The sequence below is a fragment of the Bos mutus genome, chromosome 14 (genome assembly GCF_027580195.1).
Source record: "Bos mutus isolate GX-2022 chromosome 14, NWIPB_WYAK_1.1, whole genome shotgun sequence".
NCBI lineage: Eukaryota > Metazoa > Chordata > Mammalia > Artiodactyla > Bovidae > Bos > Bos mutus.
In genome coordinates, this window is record NC_091630.1 from 5,052,169 (window position 1) to 5,066,193 (window position 14,025).

Sequence of the window (14,025 nt, forward strand, 5' to 3'; positions counted from 1 at the left end):
TTACTCTTCCGAGAAGCTCTCTGACCCGCCTAGGCTAGCAATGCTTTACGGGAAGAGCCAGAAGTGGACCTGGGGTTTTGCTAGGTTTCAGAGAAGCGAGGCTGATGACTGATTTTTCTCAGGGAAGCAAACAAGTATGTACGTTGTTTTGAAAACAACCCCCACCCAATAAAAATAATACACAAAACACATCAATGCAATTCTACCGGTGGCTTGGCCTTGAGTTAAAGTGGCAGCAGAGAGGAAAAGAAGGTAGGCTGACCTTAAAGATGAACCAACGTCTTTTCAGTGTAAAATCTTACATAAACACTCACTATACAGCCTGTGGAACTGTTGCTATAAACAGCTTAGTTTTACCAGGTACAGACGATAGAAAGGATAATGGAGTCACACACTATTGTGTGTGAAATAGTGTGTGAAAAGGCACAGAGGTGGGAAAAAATTGTGTTATGGGAAGAGTGAACGACACTCTGCAACTGAAGCAGAGAGTGGGTGAATTTGGAAGGTAAGCTGGGGATAAAATGGAAAAACAGTTTGGAAAGACATCTGAAGACCCTGAATGTCATTTAGAGGAGACTGCATTTCATTTCTAAAAACTCATTTAACAAATAACATACCAAAGAACTGTTTAAAACTTGTAGGAATAGGAGTCTTTGTAGTTCTTATTACAATGCTTAGAGTTTCAGTTAATTTTGTTAGATTAATACCTTTTGCACATGATTGGTCACATGTATTTAAAAAGGTTTACTGTGATTCCCACTGCAGGAAGGGTCCATTAGATCAGGCAGCTCAAAATAATCCAAGGAGAAGGTGAATGCGGTGGGTATTAGTGTCATCTTATACTGGCTGAATGCATCCTTTGCGATGTCTGTGGGTTAGCTCCTGTGCTCTGTGACACACACCAAGGGCAGGATGGAGCTTCCCTGGTGGCTCAGATGGCGAAGAATCAGCCTGCAATGCAGCAGACTCAGGTTCAATCCCTGGGTCGGGAAGATCCCCTGGAGAAGAGAAAGGCAACTCACTCCAGTATTCTTGCCTGGAGAATCCCATGGACAGAGATGCCTGGTGGGCCACACTCCATGAGGTCACAAGGAGTCAGACATAACTGAGCGACTCACAGTTTTAGTTAGACATGAATAAATAGGCAATTTATCTTTTTTTTTTTGGTTTCTGATGCACTAGAAACATCAAATAGCTATCAACTTGCAGAAGATTTATATTACCTAGCATCCTGCAAAATAAAATGCTAAATCAACACTAAAAATAGGTTTAAATTTGATCAGCTTAGAGCTCTCAAGTTTATAATTTTAGTATATCACCTAGTTGAAACTTCTGCATCCAGACACTCCCAACCCCCAGTGATTTTGCTGACCCAAACTATCTTTCTTGGTTACTGTGTCCCTGCCTCTTCTGTTCTCTGCATGAACACACTCACCTTACAGACCGCCCAGTACACCAGCTCTTCAGTACTAGTGCTGGGAGGAATCCTGTGCTCATGCTCAGGGATGATTTGTGGCTCTTTTTCTGTCTTTTCCCTTGGTGTATAACCTAACAATTTTCTTTTTTAAAAGCCAGATCCAGAAATCTCAGCATCTTGGACACAATTTAGAATTTTCTCTTTGCTTTATGGATACAGAATTTTGAAATTTGTGGACAAATATGCTGGAGCAAATAAATCAAAATGCAGATGATTAATTTGGGGCTTTTGAAAAACATATTATGGTCTAAAAACTGTCTTGAAATTCCAGTTTTGTTTAACTCTCATAAGAAAGTGCAATGAAAAACCAGTCAACAGTTTTCAAGACCACAAACCCAAAACTATTAAATGTTTGACTTTGCAAATTCCAACTAGCGTTTCTGTGAAAATTTGTGCTACTATGCAAGTGTTTGCTATTGATGTGCTGTGTACAGTCTTTTAAAATTTTTAATTAATGAAAACCCATTTAAACACTTTTTATGCAGAAATGGTAACAGTATGATGAATTTCAGAACCAACAAAGCAATACTGTTGGCCTTGCTTGGTATACAGAGTTTATTGAAAACTTTATCTGTATCATTCCTGTATCAAATGACTTGAAACTTAGTTACCAATCTTCTAACCATATATAGCAGAAAAAGAGGAATGGAAACAATTTAATGAATTGGAACAGGATCATAGTTTACTAATACAGATAATTATGCAGAATATAACCTCCATTAACTACAAACTACAGCAGCACACAACTAATCACATTAAAGCAGAAAACTGGCCCAGATATGCCAACTCAGTAGCCTTTCTAATCCAACACTGACATAATTGAGCTCAGAGGCTAAGAGCACTTGCATTGCTGTTTGCCTGGATTTTCCAAACCATGTCAGTTCTTGACTCAGCGCCGCTATTGTGTGGATCAAATAATCCCTGGGCACAAAAATACGCTGGGGGAGTGACTCCCCTGGCGTCCAGGTTATGAGTGTGGTCAGTCATTCCACATGCCTTAGCCGTGAGCTATCTTTACCATGATAAGATATTTCCTTTTCAAGTTTTGTAATCCCCAAACACAAAATCCTAACATCAATAAAAGTCAAAGAAATTTCAAAAGTTTTATGTTACAACCCTGTTCAAGACAGCACTGAAAATAGGTTTATCTCTTCTTGCTGTCTTTTCTTTTTTAAATAAAATTAATACTGACCTGGAACCAAAACAATTTTTTTTTTTTTTACAATATATTCTTAAAATTGTAAGCATCTACTACTCTGGTTCTTCGATGTGAACTACAACCAGATATTTAAAAATACGTCTTTGATATGTGCACAGTGCGCATACCAGTTCTATTCTCTTTTTGCATGGGTCATCATGCTATAACACAAGTTGGGAGGGGGAGAAAAAAATACAAAGCAATTCTGGAAAACTTGCCCTCTCTTTCCTTCGAATCTTTCACTATGCCTTGGAAAATAAGGTCATACATTCTAAACAATATGACTCCCTTTATGTTCCTGACCCTCCAACACTCCAGAATGTTCTGGACTTCTCGTGAGCAGAGGTACAGTTCACCGAGTCGGTAGATCAGAACCAGGCTCCTGCTCCGCAGTAACCTGGGTCCAGTCCTCACCTAGATTCCTGAGACCCAGCCCCCGGCGTCCTGCAGACCGAGGGGACCCGCGAGGTCAAGAAACGTCTGGTTCAGGGACCTGGCACCATCTCTCTCTTAAGGATAACGGAGTTGAGAGAACCTGCCCTCCTGCCTGCTTTTTCCCGTCCTTTGTGCCTAGGATTTTGCAAGTTGCCTGCGAAGGAGTCAAACATGGGTCAGGCAAACGTGTTCTTTCCAGCCACGGTAACCGGATCGCTGGAGTGAAATCAACCCGCAGAAGCATCCAGAGACTGCAGCCAGCCAGACAGGCAGCGCTGAAAGCATCTACCAAGCAAGGCTGCAAGCGCCAGCCCGCGGGGCGCAGCTTTCAGTTCGGAGGCGAAGCGCAACGGCCGTGCCCCCCCCAAAAAAGGTGGGGGGCCTTGGAGGAGGGGGGCCGAGAGCGCCGGCCTCTGCACTTCGGCTCTAGGTTAGGGGGGCCTGGTGCTTTGGGAGCCGCGAGGGAGCCCCCCTTCCAGGGCCAAGGGGCGGGGGCCGTCTCCCCCCATCCCGACAGCTGTCCAGCCCGCGGAATTCATTGGCTTCCCCCAGCCCGCCTCCCGAGCACCACCCCGGTCTCTTTAGCCCCCCGCCCCACCCTCGCTGACCTAATAAGGCCATGTGGGAGTGAGGGGCCTGGCATAAAAGGGGCGCCGGCGGGCCGCGCACGGCGGGAGCCGAGGCAGCACCGCGCACCGCCATGGCCAAGGAGTGGGGCTACGCCGACCACAATGGTGAGTGTCCGGCGGCCCGCCGCCGGGGTGCGGGGGTCGGGGGCGCTCCCGCCAAGCCCTTCCCTAGGACCCCGCACGGCCGGCCGGCTCACCTTGATCGCGTTCATCTCTCCCTCTCCTGGGGTAGCTGGTATGCCCACTGCAGGAACCGGTGACGTGCCCAGATCTCAGTGCCTCTGACGGAGAAGCCCACCCAGCCAGGGCCGCTTTTGGGGGTACCCCTCTCTCGGAGACTGGCTGGGCAAGCTCTTCTTCTCCTTTCTGAGCCTGGTGTTGGTACGAGCTGCTCTGCCTGCAGTTTCTGCCTCCCGATGGGGAAAGGGATACTGAAACCCACTTAGGGGCACTGCTGATTCCAGCTCTATGATAGGAGAGGGCATTGGTGAAACATGCGATGAAGTTCACTTCAAAAATAAGTCTTTCAGGCTGTATTTGAGCCAATACAGGGACGCTTTGGGGAAATACACAGAGTGAAATATAGCCTTACAGGTATGCTGTTAACAAAACTATGAACAGGTCTTTGCCCCCAAGCCTTGTATTGCCCAATCTGATATCCAAGACCTTTTCATAATCACTGTCCAGCCTCCATGTATTTTGCTGATTTAGTCACTTAGAGAGAGGACTTTGATTGCGCCACCAGATGAATGAATCCCCTCAATTTGATTTCCTAGGTCCTGACCATTGGCATGAACTTTTCCCGAATGCCAAGGGAGAGAACCAGTCGCCCATTGAACTGAACACTAAAGAGATCAGCCACGACCCTTCCCTGAAGCCATGGACAGCATCCTATGACCCAGGCTCTGCCAAGACCATCCTAAATAATGGGAAGACCTGCAGGGTTGTGTTTGATGATACTTATGACAGGTCAAGTAAGTATGACACCTAGGTAGAGACACAAGAACATTTTCAATGGCTGTATTGGCAAAATGTGATTTATGTCACAGCAACAGAATCGGTGGGACAAGGGAGCACTTCTTATCTGAAAATGGAGATGACACTTGACTTTGTGCTCGTCTGAAGGATTATATTTATACAGTGAAGAAGAAGGTCTCACTCTTTAACCCCGGTCACGCTGGCTGCTCCAAAATGGCCCCATGCCCAAGCTAAAAGTTGGCAGTGTACCCCTGAAATGAAGCTTAGTAAGGAGGTGATGGTAATGAGGCCAGAGCAGTGTTCTCCGGGCTCTGCTGGTCTATACTTGAGGGGGGTTTTGCATCCTAACGAACTCCTGGAGAGCAAGGCTCCCATTCTCAGATGTGGCATAGATTCCATCCTACAGAGCAAGGAACGCAGAGAACCAAGTAGGTACTCTCTCCTCTTGGTGTGGGGGTGGGGCCAATCCGGGGGAGAGAGCAGACCCATGGTAGAAGCAAGAAGACTGGCCTTCTGTGGGGCTCGCCCGACTACTCATTTTGGTGAGGGGTTTTCAAGACTGATAATTTCTCCCTGAGTTCTGGTTTGTGTTTGTCCGTGGGGGTCACAAAGAGCTGGACGCCACTGAGTGACTGAACTGAACTGAACTGAAATGGAAAGTCTCATGTTTAAAAAAAAGTCTATTTCATCTATAACCATTAAGCAAATCAGTGAAATAAAAGAAGGCTAACTAGAAATACTTTATTTTACTGTGAATGAGGTAAGAATCTACCTTTAGCATTTTGGTACTTGATATACAATATGTATTTTCCTATAACCACATTTGTAAAAAAGTTAGAATTATCCTTACTGATGTGCATGAATGAATATTCTCAGAGATCCTGTAATTAAAGAGTAATAGCTAAAAAAAAAAAAAAAAAAAAAGAGTAATAGCTATAATTTCTACGTACTAGCAGGTTCCAGGTAAGGAATATCATAGAAATGTATATTCTTTAAATAATCATCTCATTGGTATCTGTTATTTTTTTCTCCATTTAAATCAAGGTCCATTCTGAAGGATAAGTAATAAAATTAAACAGGATCTCTTAGGTTGAATCACATGAAGAAGCCTTTTTGTAAGCAAATATGATTGAATATTGACACTTTCTTATGATTCATCCTAATAAATTGGACTCATATCACTGAATTATAACGGTTCCTAGTGGATGGTAAAAGTGCAAAGAGCAATTAATCAAACAAAAAATGGATAGAAAAAAATGCAATTAAAACACTCATTTCTGTGTGTCCAAGCTCATCTAGTCTCGTTCTATCAGTTTAGACCTACCCTATGATTTTCAGTCTGCCATTTCAGCACCAACAGTTAATCTATCTTTTCTAGAATGGCTATGCTCTGAATTCTATTTTGATCTAGCTTACATTGGTAAATTTTGACTTTAGGGCTTCTGTATAGTTTCCAATATCCTTTAGAAAATATTTGAACTTCTAAATCACTCTCCAGGCTAAATGAAGTGAAACCGAATTAAGTGCCAGGTTGAGATATTTGGACAGCAAACTCACACTCATACTATGGAGAATCATCTCGTTTAAGGGTCAGCATTGATTGAGTCCCTGGGAAACCTCAGAATTTTCCATTCCATCTCATTTGAATAAACACAGTCCGAATTAGCTGTGGATGTGAGCTCTCGTCTGTAGTCTCAAAGAAAAGTGTAGTTGGAGGCAAGATACGGAGAAGGAATTCACATTTGATGACCGTGACAGGCACTGTGATGAGCAGTTTAAAGTCCTTAATCTCATTTAATCCTCACAGCAGCTCTGAAAGGTTAGTATTATTATCACCTTTGGCGAGACACAGAAACGGGTTCAGAGAAGTTTAGCAACTTGCCTGAGATCACACAACTCGAAAGGGATGGGGCTGGGATTGGACCCTGAGTCTGCCCGGCTCCTAACTGTCCTGTTCGCCTCAGTGCAGCCCACAACAGATTTTGATTTTAGGGTTTAGTTGTTTTCATTGCCCATCTGCTGGCTTAATTTTATTTTCACGCATGTGAAATTAACATGTAAAAAATCACAAAACAAGCAAACACAATCAGAAAGAGAAACGAAAGCATTTATTTTGACATACCCCAAGGCTTCACTTTGTAAGAAAGAGACCAGTGTACTTGGGAATGCCACCACCAGCCCAGCCCATCAAGCTTTGGCTCTAAGGTAGCTGTTTAAAGCAGGGCTCCGTCCCAGAAGTGCGAGCTCACTGCTGACCTAGCTTCTCTGGCTCGCAGTGCTGAGAGGTGGTCCCCTCGCCGCGCCATACCGGCTCCGCCAGTTCCACCTCCACTGGGGCTCCTCGGACGATCACGGCTCGGAGCACAGCGTGGATGGAGTCAAGTACGCAGCAGAGGTAAGGGGACCTGACAGGACCCACTCTGCGTCTCACCCAGCGAGAGCGGAGCTGAAAGGTAACGACAGAAGAACATCCACTGCACGTCCTTCCAGCCTGTAGTCATGAAAAGAGCTGCAGGAGTTTTAGCATAAACCGAAGCTGCCAGACATTCTGGGTTAGACGGTTAAGACAGTGGAGGTGAGTTAGTGTCATGCCTGAAGACTTGCAAGGTTATATTTAGACAGTGGATGGCTGCTTAATAATAATAATTTTATAAAACCAGGGCTCTGAATGGAACTGAAAAGAGAAGGGGAGCCAGTGCTTATTAAGTGCCTGCAGGTGTTAACCCCTGTGACCCTCTCAGCAGGCTGTGGAATGGGCTACAGGTGAGGAAACCGAGGTGCCAGAAGGTTACGTAACGAAGTCCCACCGCAATGGTGCTGGACTGGTGCTCTGCTTCGTGCTGATTGGCTTCATCATCCTGCCCAGTGCCCTAAGCCTCCTCTTTTATGAGAGTGTGGTGCTTTAAAAATAGCACTCCGCGATGCTGGCTGATGCCCAGGCTCTCGTCTCTTAAGGAAGCGGGTGCATCAGTATAGGTATACGTGTGACTTTATATGTACACATGGACTTACGCACGCAGAGAGATAGCTGGCTGTAGATACACACAGTTTAAAATGAGCAGATACTATATACTCTGTTCCTGAGAACCCATTAAAGGAAGCGCATGATTGTAGCTCAGATCAAGGCATCATATTACAAGGAAATAAGACAAGCCTCCCGCATGCTCTCTGTATAAAGCCAAGCCTATAAGGGGCAACGCATGCCCTGGAGGTGAGGATAATTCCATTTGTACTGCCAGACTCTTCCAGAGGCAGGCTCTGGGCAACATAGGAGCCAGGAGCCTTGGAACCATTTGTGGACGTGCTCTTGGGCAGAATCATAAGGCAGCTTAACTCAGCTCAACAAAACAGCTCAGCTGAACTGTGAGAGACCCAGAGTACTTCCCCGTGACCATTCTGTTTCTCTGCAGGCCATCTAGACAGCCAGTGACAGGATAAATTAATTGAGAATGCCTTTCAGACGTCTTTCCCCACAAAAGGGGGAAAATTTAGTATATTCCTTCTCAATAGGGCCAAGCCTTGCAGTTTGGTCTTGATATGCGGGATTATCACACAGTTTTGTTCTTGAAGACAGTATTTTTAAACTGCCATGAACTATGGTATTCTCTTGCCATTCTGTGTAATTCAATGTGGAAATTTGACCAATTTAACTAGTGCATATGTAAGCACCTTAACCTTATTAAGATAAGGTTACCAACTGGTTCTAGAGCGTTTGTTACTGAGAGAGGCGTGAAAAACATCCAAGAATTTGTCCCCTTATCTTTCCTCTCCTACTTCCCAGTTAATTGTGACTTCAGTGTGTTAGCAGATTCCTGTTTAGAGCTCTGTATTTCACTGTTTTGGTCAGAAAAAGGACTAATATACAAAGCTAACATAGTATTATGAATTGATTTAGTGACAGTTTGGTTTTCACCAATTCTACCTGTCATAACTTTTTATTTGAGCCATCAAAAGTCTTGCCAAAATATCTCATGTTAACATTTAGAATTCTGTCAACTTCTACGAGAGTGTTCAGCAATCTTAGACTGTAAAGTTGTTGGGTTTATTGTGAATAATTTCACACTTATTTCCTTATTTTAGGCATGTACCTCCTAACGTCTGTTCTATGGTTTCAGCTCCATTTGGTTCACTGGAATTCAAAGTATAACAGTTATGCAACTGCTCTGAAGCATGCCGATGGTATAGCTGTGGTTGGGGTTTTTCTGAAGGTAAGGTAAAAATTGAGTGCATGTTGTTTTCAAAGTTTAGTTCCTTATCAATGCTTAGGTTTCACGTCATTTTATTTATATGGGAGAGAGGAATGAAGTTCAAGATTCATTCAGCTAATCAAGATATTTCTGGTAAGATCAGCTCAAAAGGTTTTGTTCTCCCTTAAAAGAGCACCTTTAGCTATACTTCGGTCGCCCTAGCCTTCTAAATTTTCTCAAGGTGCGGGGTGTGTTTGTGTGTGTGTTGGGGCAGTGGGGATGGAGCCTTTGAAGGAGCTTATTTCAGCGGCAGTGAAGGCAAGGGCAGCCTTATTCATTACCTTTTCTGGCTCCTCCACGTCAATTGCAGTGGAAACCAGAAAAGCCAGTGTTGGAAATCACTGTGATGCCAAGTCCCTGGCTGAGCATCCTCTCAGCTTAGGGTGGCCACCACTCACATGATCCCAGGCTAAGATAGCACATGGAATGTGTGTGTTGTTGAGCCAGCCTTGGTTTAGAGAGGACTTAGTGTCATTAACACATGAGTTTAGTGGTAACATGATCTAGATTTTAAGCCAGAGGTGAAAATCTGGCTTCTTTCTTTTTGAATGACCTAATTTGTTTTATGTTCTGAATTCACTGGGTCCTTTTCAGCGCTTGAGCACAACACTACAGGAAGTGGAGTGGGTCTGAGCAGAAAGACAATAGGTTTAGTTTTAGGTACATTGAGTCCTCTTAGCTGCAATTATATTAAAAAGAAAAGCAGAATGACTTCACAGAGAAGGTCAAGGACATAGATGTAAATCAACATGTAATTTTGTGGTTTTGTATTTCAGAGACCCAGAGTCCAAGTTTAGTTCAGAAAATACATACCCTAAAATTTCGGGGGAGGGATGAACTTATGTTTTTGCTTCATGCAATATATTCTGGCAGATTTATAAACACTGGTTGTAGATGGATGGATTAAAATCAGCTTTTAAGACAATCCTAAATTATGGAGAAGAGAAAATTATAATCGTTAGTTTTCTTTCTCTTTCTCTCTCCCTTTTTTATTTTTTTACAGATAGGACGTGAGAAAGGCGAGTTCCAGCTTCTCCTTGATGCACTGGACAAAATTAAGACGAAGGTAAAAAATATCATTTTCCCTCATAGAACATAAAGTCAGGTTATATCAATTTTTTTCTTTTTACATTTTTCAAGTGTGCTTCTTTCACCTAAAATCTGTTAGTAAATTGTTCAATGAATATGCTGCTGCTGCTAAGTCACGTCAGTCGTGTCCGACTCTGTGCGACCCCATAGACGGCAGCCCACCAGGATGCCCCGTCCCTGGGATTCTCCAGGCAAGAACACTGGAGTGGGTTGCCATTTCCTTCTCCAATGCATGAAAGTGAAAAGTGAAAGTGAAGTTGCTCAGCGATCCCATGGACTGCAGCCTTCCAGGCTCCTCCATCCATGGGATTTTCCAGGCAAGAGTACTGGAGTGGGGTGCCATTGCCTTCTCCGAATGAATATGCTAGGCAGACCTATAAAAGCAAATGCTGTTATGTTTGTATATTTTTGTGGTTTGTTGGTTTTAGAGCAGTTTCACATACATAAGCTTATTTAACCCTCATAGTCAACCTGTCAGATAATTACATTTTTAATGAAATGTTTGAGAGAGAAGTTGAGTGGTGTTTCCCTGCCCAACACACACACACACACACACACACACTCTTACACACTTGCAGAGGCACTAAATGTTTGGGTCCTAGTGTTTCCCTTTCTCTCCTGGATTGCACCTGTATATTTTAAATCTTAACAGTTAATTCTTCTACTTAACAGACTCACTTTAATTCTTTGAGACTGTTTTAGTCATCACTTTTAGTTTTACCACTAGGTAAAGTATTCTGAGGATGACATTTGATAAAAATGCAAGCCTGTTTTGTATCATCAGGAACCACAGCATTAATTTATATGAAATATTTCTGTTAGTTTAGAATGAGTTTGTCTTTTTTCTTAAGAAATGGTAGGTTTATAGTTCTACAGATAGAGAATAAGGGATAAAATATTACAATGATTGTGCCAAAGTCATGTCATGCAAACCTGCCCAGCTCCCTCCCCCCGCACCCCTTTTATTTCTAAAAGACACGGATTTGATCCCAAGCTTGTTTTCTCCGTTGCCTTTGAAATCCACCCCCCTCAAGCTGAGATGCGGGGCGCCATGCGCGCCTGCTCACCTCCGCTCTCTCGCAGGGCAAGGAGGCACCCTTCAACAACTTCAACCCGTCCTGCCTGTTCCCCGCCTGCCGGGACTACTGGACCTACCACGGCTCCTTTACCACGCCGCCCTGCGAGGAGTGCATCGTGTGGCTGCTGCTGAAGGAGCCCATCACGGTCAGCTCCGACCAGGTGAGCGCCCGCCGTGGGGCGCGGGGCTCCGGATCTGCAGGGCTCCGCGGGGTGCCGGCACTAACTGGAAAGCGTGTGTGTGTGTGTGTGTGTGTGTGTGTGTGTGTGTGTGTGTGTGTGAAAGGCGTTCAGTCCTGTCCGGCTCTTGGCGACCCCATGAACTGTAACCCGCCAGGCTCCTCTGACCATGGGATTCTCCAAGCCAGAATCCTGGAGTGGGTAGCCTTTCCCTTCTACAGGGAATCTTCCCAACCCAGGGATCAGGCCCAGGTCTCCCCCAATGCAGGCGGATTCTTTACCAGCTGAGGCACCAGGGAATCCCTAAGAGTAGATAGAGAGTGTGTGTGGAAGTCTCTGAAAATATAAAGCTGCTAAATAGGTGCTTACCCAATCTCTACTGCTGGCGCTTTCATAGTTTGCCATGGTTAATTACGATCAGCTTGTTTAACTTTCTAAAACTCAGCTTCCAGAGGGTACCAGGCTAAGTGCACAACATTTATAGATGATGGTGGTGCTGTTCAGGTGATGAGTCCTGTCCAACTCTCTGCGACCCCATGGACTGCAGCACGCCAGGCCTCCCTGTCCATCACCAACCCTTGAAGCTTGCTCAAACTCATGTCCATTGAGTTGGTGATGCCATCCAACCATCTCATCGTCCTTGCTAATTTGGAGAACCCCAAATACTGAGGACTGTTTAGCAAATGGGATGGTAAATACAGCCTTGGGGAAAGGATGGGAAGAGACTGAACATCCTTGTGAGGTGTCAGCTTCCCTGGTGGCTCAGAATGTGGAAGAATCTGCCTGCAATGCAGGAGACCTGGGTTCGATCCCTGGCTCAAGAGAATCCCTGGAAAAGGGAATGGCAACCCACTCCAGTATTCTTGCCTGGAAAACCCCATGGACAGAAGCCCCTGGTGGGCTACAGTCCATGGATTGCAAGAGTCAGACACAGCTAATCCCTCAGTTTTACAGCTAAGGAGGCCAATGCTCAGAAAGGTTAAGTAACTTGCTTATGACCACACAGCCAAGGGTAGCATCTGAGATTCCACCTCCCCTCTGTCTGCTTTCAAATGCCTTTGGTCTTCTGCTTAGGCTTCCCTTCCTGTAAATTACAGTCATGTAAATTGACTCCATTATGCAGTGAAGGCCAGTTGAGCTTATTACTTGCACTGACGCTGTCTTCCACTCTTACATATAATCCATCAGATTAAGATGACTGTTTCAGAATTCTAGATGAAAAGGTTTTAATCACAGGGGATAGTGATCCTCTACAAAAGGAAGAAAGAGGTGGGTGTGTGTGTGTATGTGTTTTGTTTTGTTTTTTTAACCACAAAGAGGTTGTTCTTACTCTGGAACTGGCAACCAGTAACTCTAGACTGAACACTGGAGACGGTTTTGTGGTTCGCTCGTCCAGAAAGCCAGCCATCTCTCTTTGTCCCACGCTTAGCGTCCGCTCGGGTGGACGTGGTGTGACGTCTCCCCTTCCCGCCTGCAGATAGCCAAGCTGCGCACTCTGTACTCCAGCGCGGAGAACGAGCCCCCGGTGCCCCTGGTGAGGAACTGGCGCCCCCCGCAGCCCATCAAGGGCAGGATCGTGAAGGCCTCCTTCAAGTGAGGCCGCTGGAGCTCGCCCTCTTCAGGAAAGGAAGCCGGCCCTGCAGAGCTTGGTCCCTCACCTCCTCTTGGTGCTTCTGACTCCGGTATACTCCGGGTCCATCCCCGTGTTTCCACGCAGAGCAGAGCAGATGAGAGACGCCATCACCAGGAAATCAGAGCTACTATTCCCAGGATCTGATGTGAGAGCGCTTAGCCTCTGTGATAACACCTTGCCTATAAAAGTAGCATTTCTAGTAAGGTTTCAAAGAAGAAGAAGAAGCAGGGTGAGGAGAGTAAAGACAGGGAAAAAGTGCCTCCTGGGCACCATTTCTGTGTCATCTTAAATTTCACAGAACTTCCGTTTACCCTTTTTCTATGATGCGTTATCCATCTTAAAGAAATACTGAGTACTTCTATACGTGGGCGTAGAGGAGTCTGCAGATTCTGTAGCAGAAATTAAAGTGACTGTGAACATCAAGAATGGAGATGATTATGCATTTTAACCCTTAAATAAACCAATAAGAAGTGCATCATTTATTAACATTTAAAACCGCTGTAGAGGTCTCCTGGTTTTGATTATCAATGAAAGTAAAACACACTGACCAGGAATTTTTTTAAAAATTTGACCCATTATTTGAATGTTTTCTTCATGAAGGTAGTTGACTTTATCCTGATATTTTTCTTTACCTGAAGGAGGGCCATTTATTTTTCATTTTACTACTTTTATCTTTGCATGCTTCTTAAGGTAAAAAATGTCTCTGATGTATTTCCAATGTGAGGGTGGGATTAACAAGTCCTAGAACTCGCAGGAATGAATGACTGCACTTGAAATAAAAGCAGTGTACTGATCATCCAAACTAATAAAGACATGAATGCAGACACTTGAGAGTTGTTTTTTGTGGAGGGGGAACTTTGTGAGTTTTCATAACTGAAGGGACTCATTCTGAGTTTGACTGGAAGCTGCTTTCCTTGTGGAGTCGCTGGAGCACTTCCTGGGGGCTTTCCAAGGAAACTGCAGGCCAGAAGGGGCTTGTGTAGCCACAGAGTTGACAGTGTGGACTGGTTAGGTTAGGGGGTCCTTATCAGTACCATGGTTGCTAACTTAGGGGCATGGAATCGTCAGACTGTAGCCTTTAT

The 14,025-nt window shown here is 44.6% G+C and overlaps 1 protein-coding gene across 1 annotated transcript; it reads left to right on the forward strand.

Annotated features, from left to right (window-relative positions):
- Positions 1 to 3,553: 3,553 nt before the first annotated feature.
- Positions 3,554 to 13,767, forward strand: CA3 (carbonic anhydrase 3). The gene is made up of 7 exons (XM_070382910.1): positions 3,554 to 3,844; positions 4,516 to 4,713; positions 6,994 to 7,112; positions 8,833 to 8,925; positions 9,968 to 10,030; positions 11,137 to 11,292; positions 12,788 to 13,767. The coding sequence occupies exons 1-7, from the start codon at positions 3,811 to 3,813 to the stop codon at positions 12,905 to 12,907; spliced, it is 783 nt and encodes a 260-aa protein (XP_070239011.1). The 5' UTR covers positions 3,554 to 3,810; the 3' UTR covers positions 12,908 to 13,767.
- The last annotated feature ends 258 nt before the right edge of the window (positions 13,768 to 14,025 follow it).

Bases quoted from the DNA above. Each gene is read 5' to 3' on its own strand.
- CA3 (XM_070382910.1), top strand. From the start codon at position 3,811: ATGGCCAAGGAGTGGGGCTACGCCGACCACAATG. The intron at 8,926-9,967 runs GTAAGGTAAAAA...ATTTTTTTACAG, and splicing joins TGGTTGGGGTTTTTCTGAAG to ATAGGACGTGAGAAAGGCGA. The intron at 10,031-11,136 runs GTAAAAAATATC...GCTCTCTCGCAG, and splicing joins TGGACAAAATTAAGACGAAG to GGCAAGGAGGCACCCTTCAA.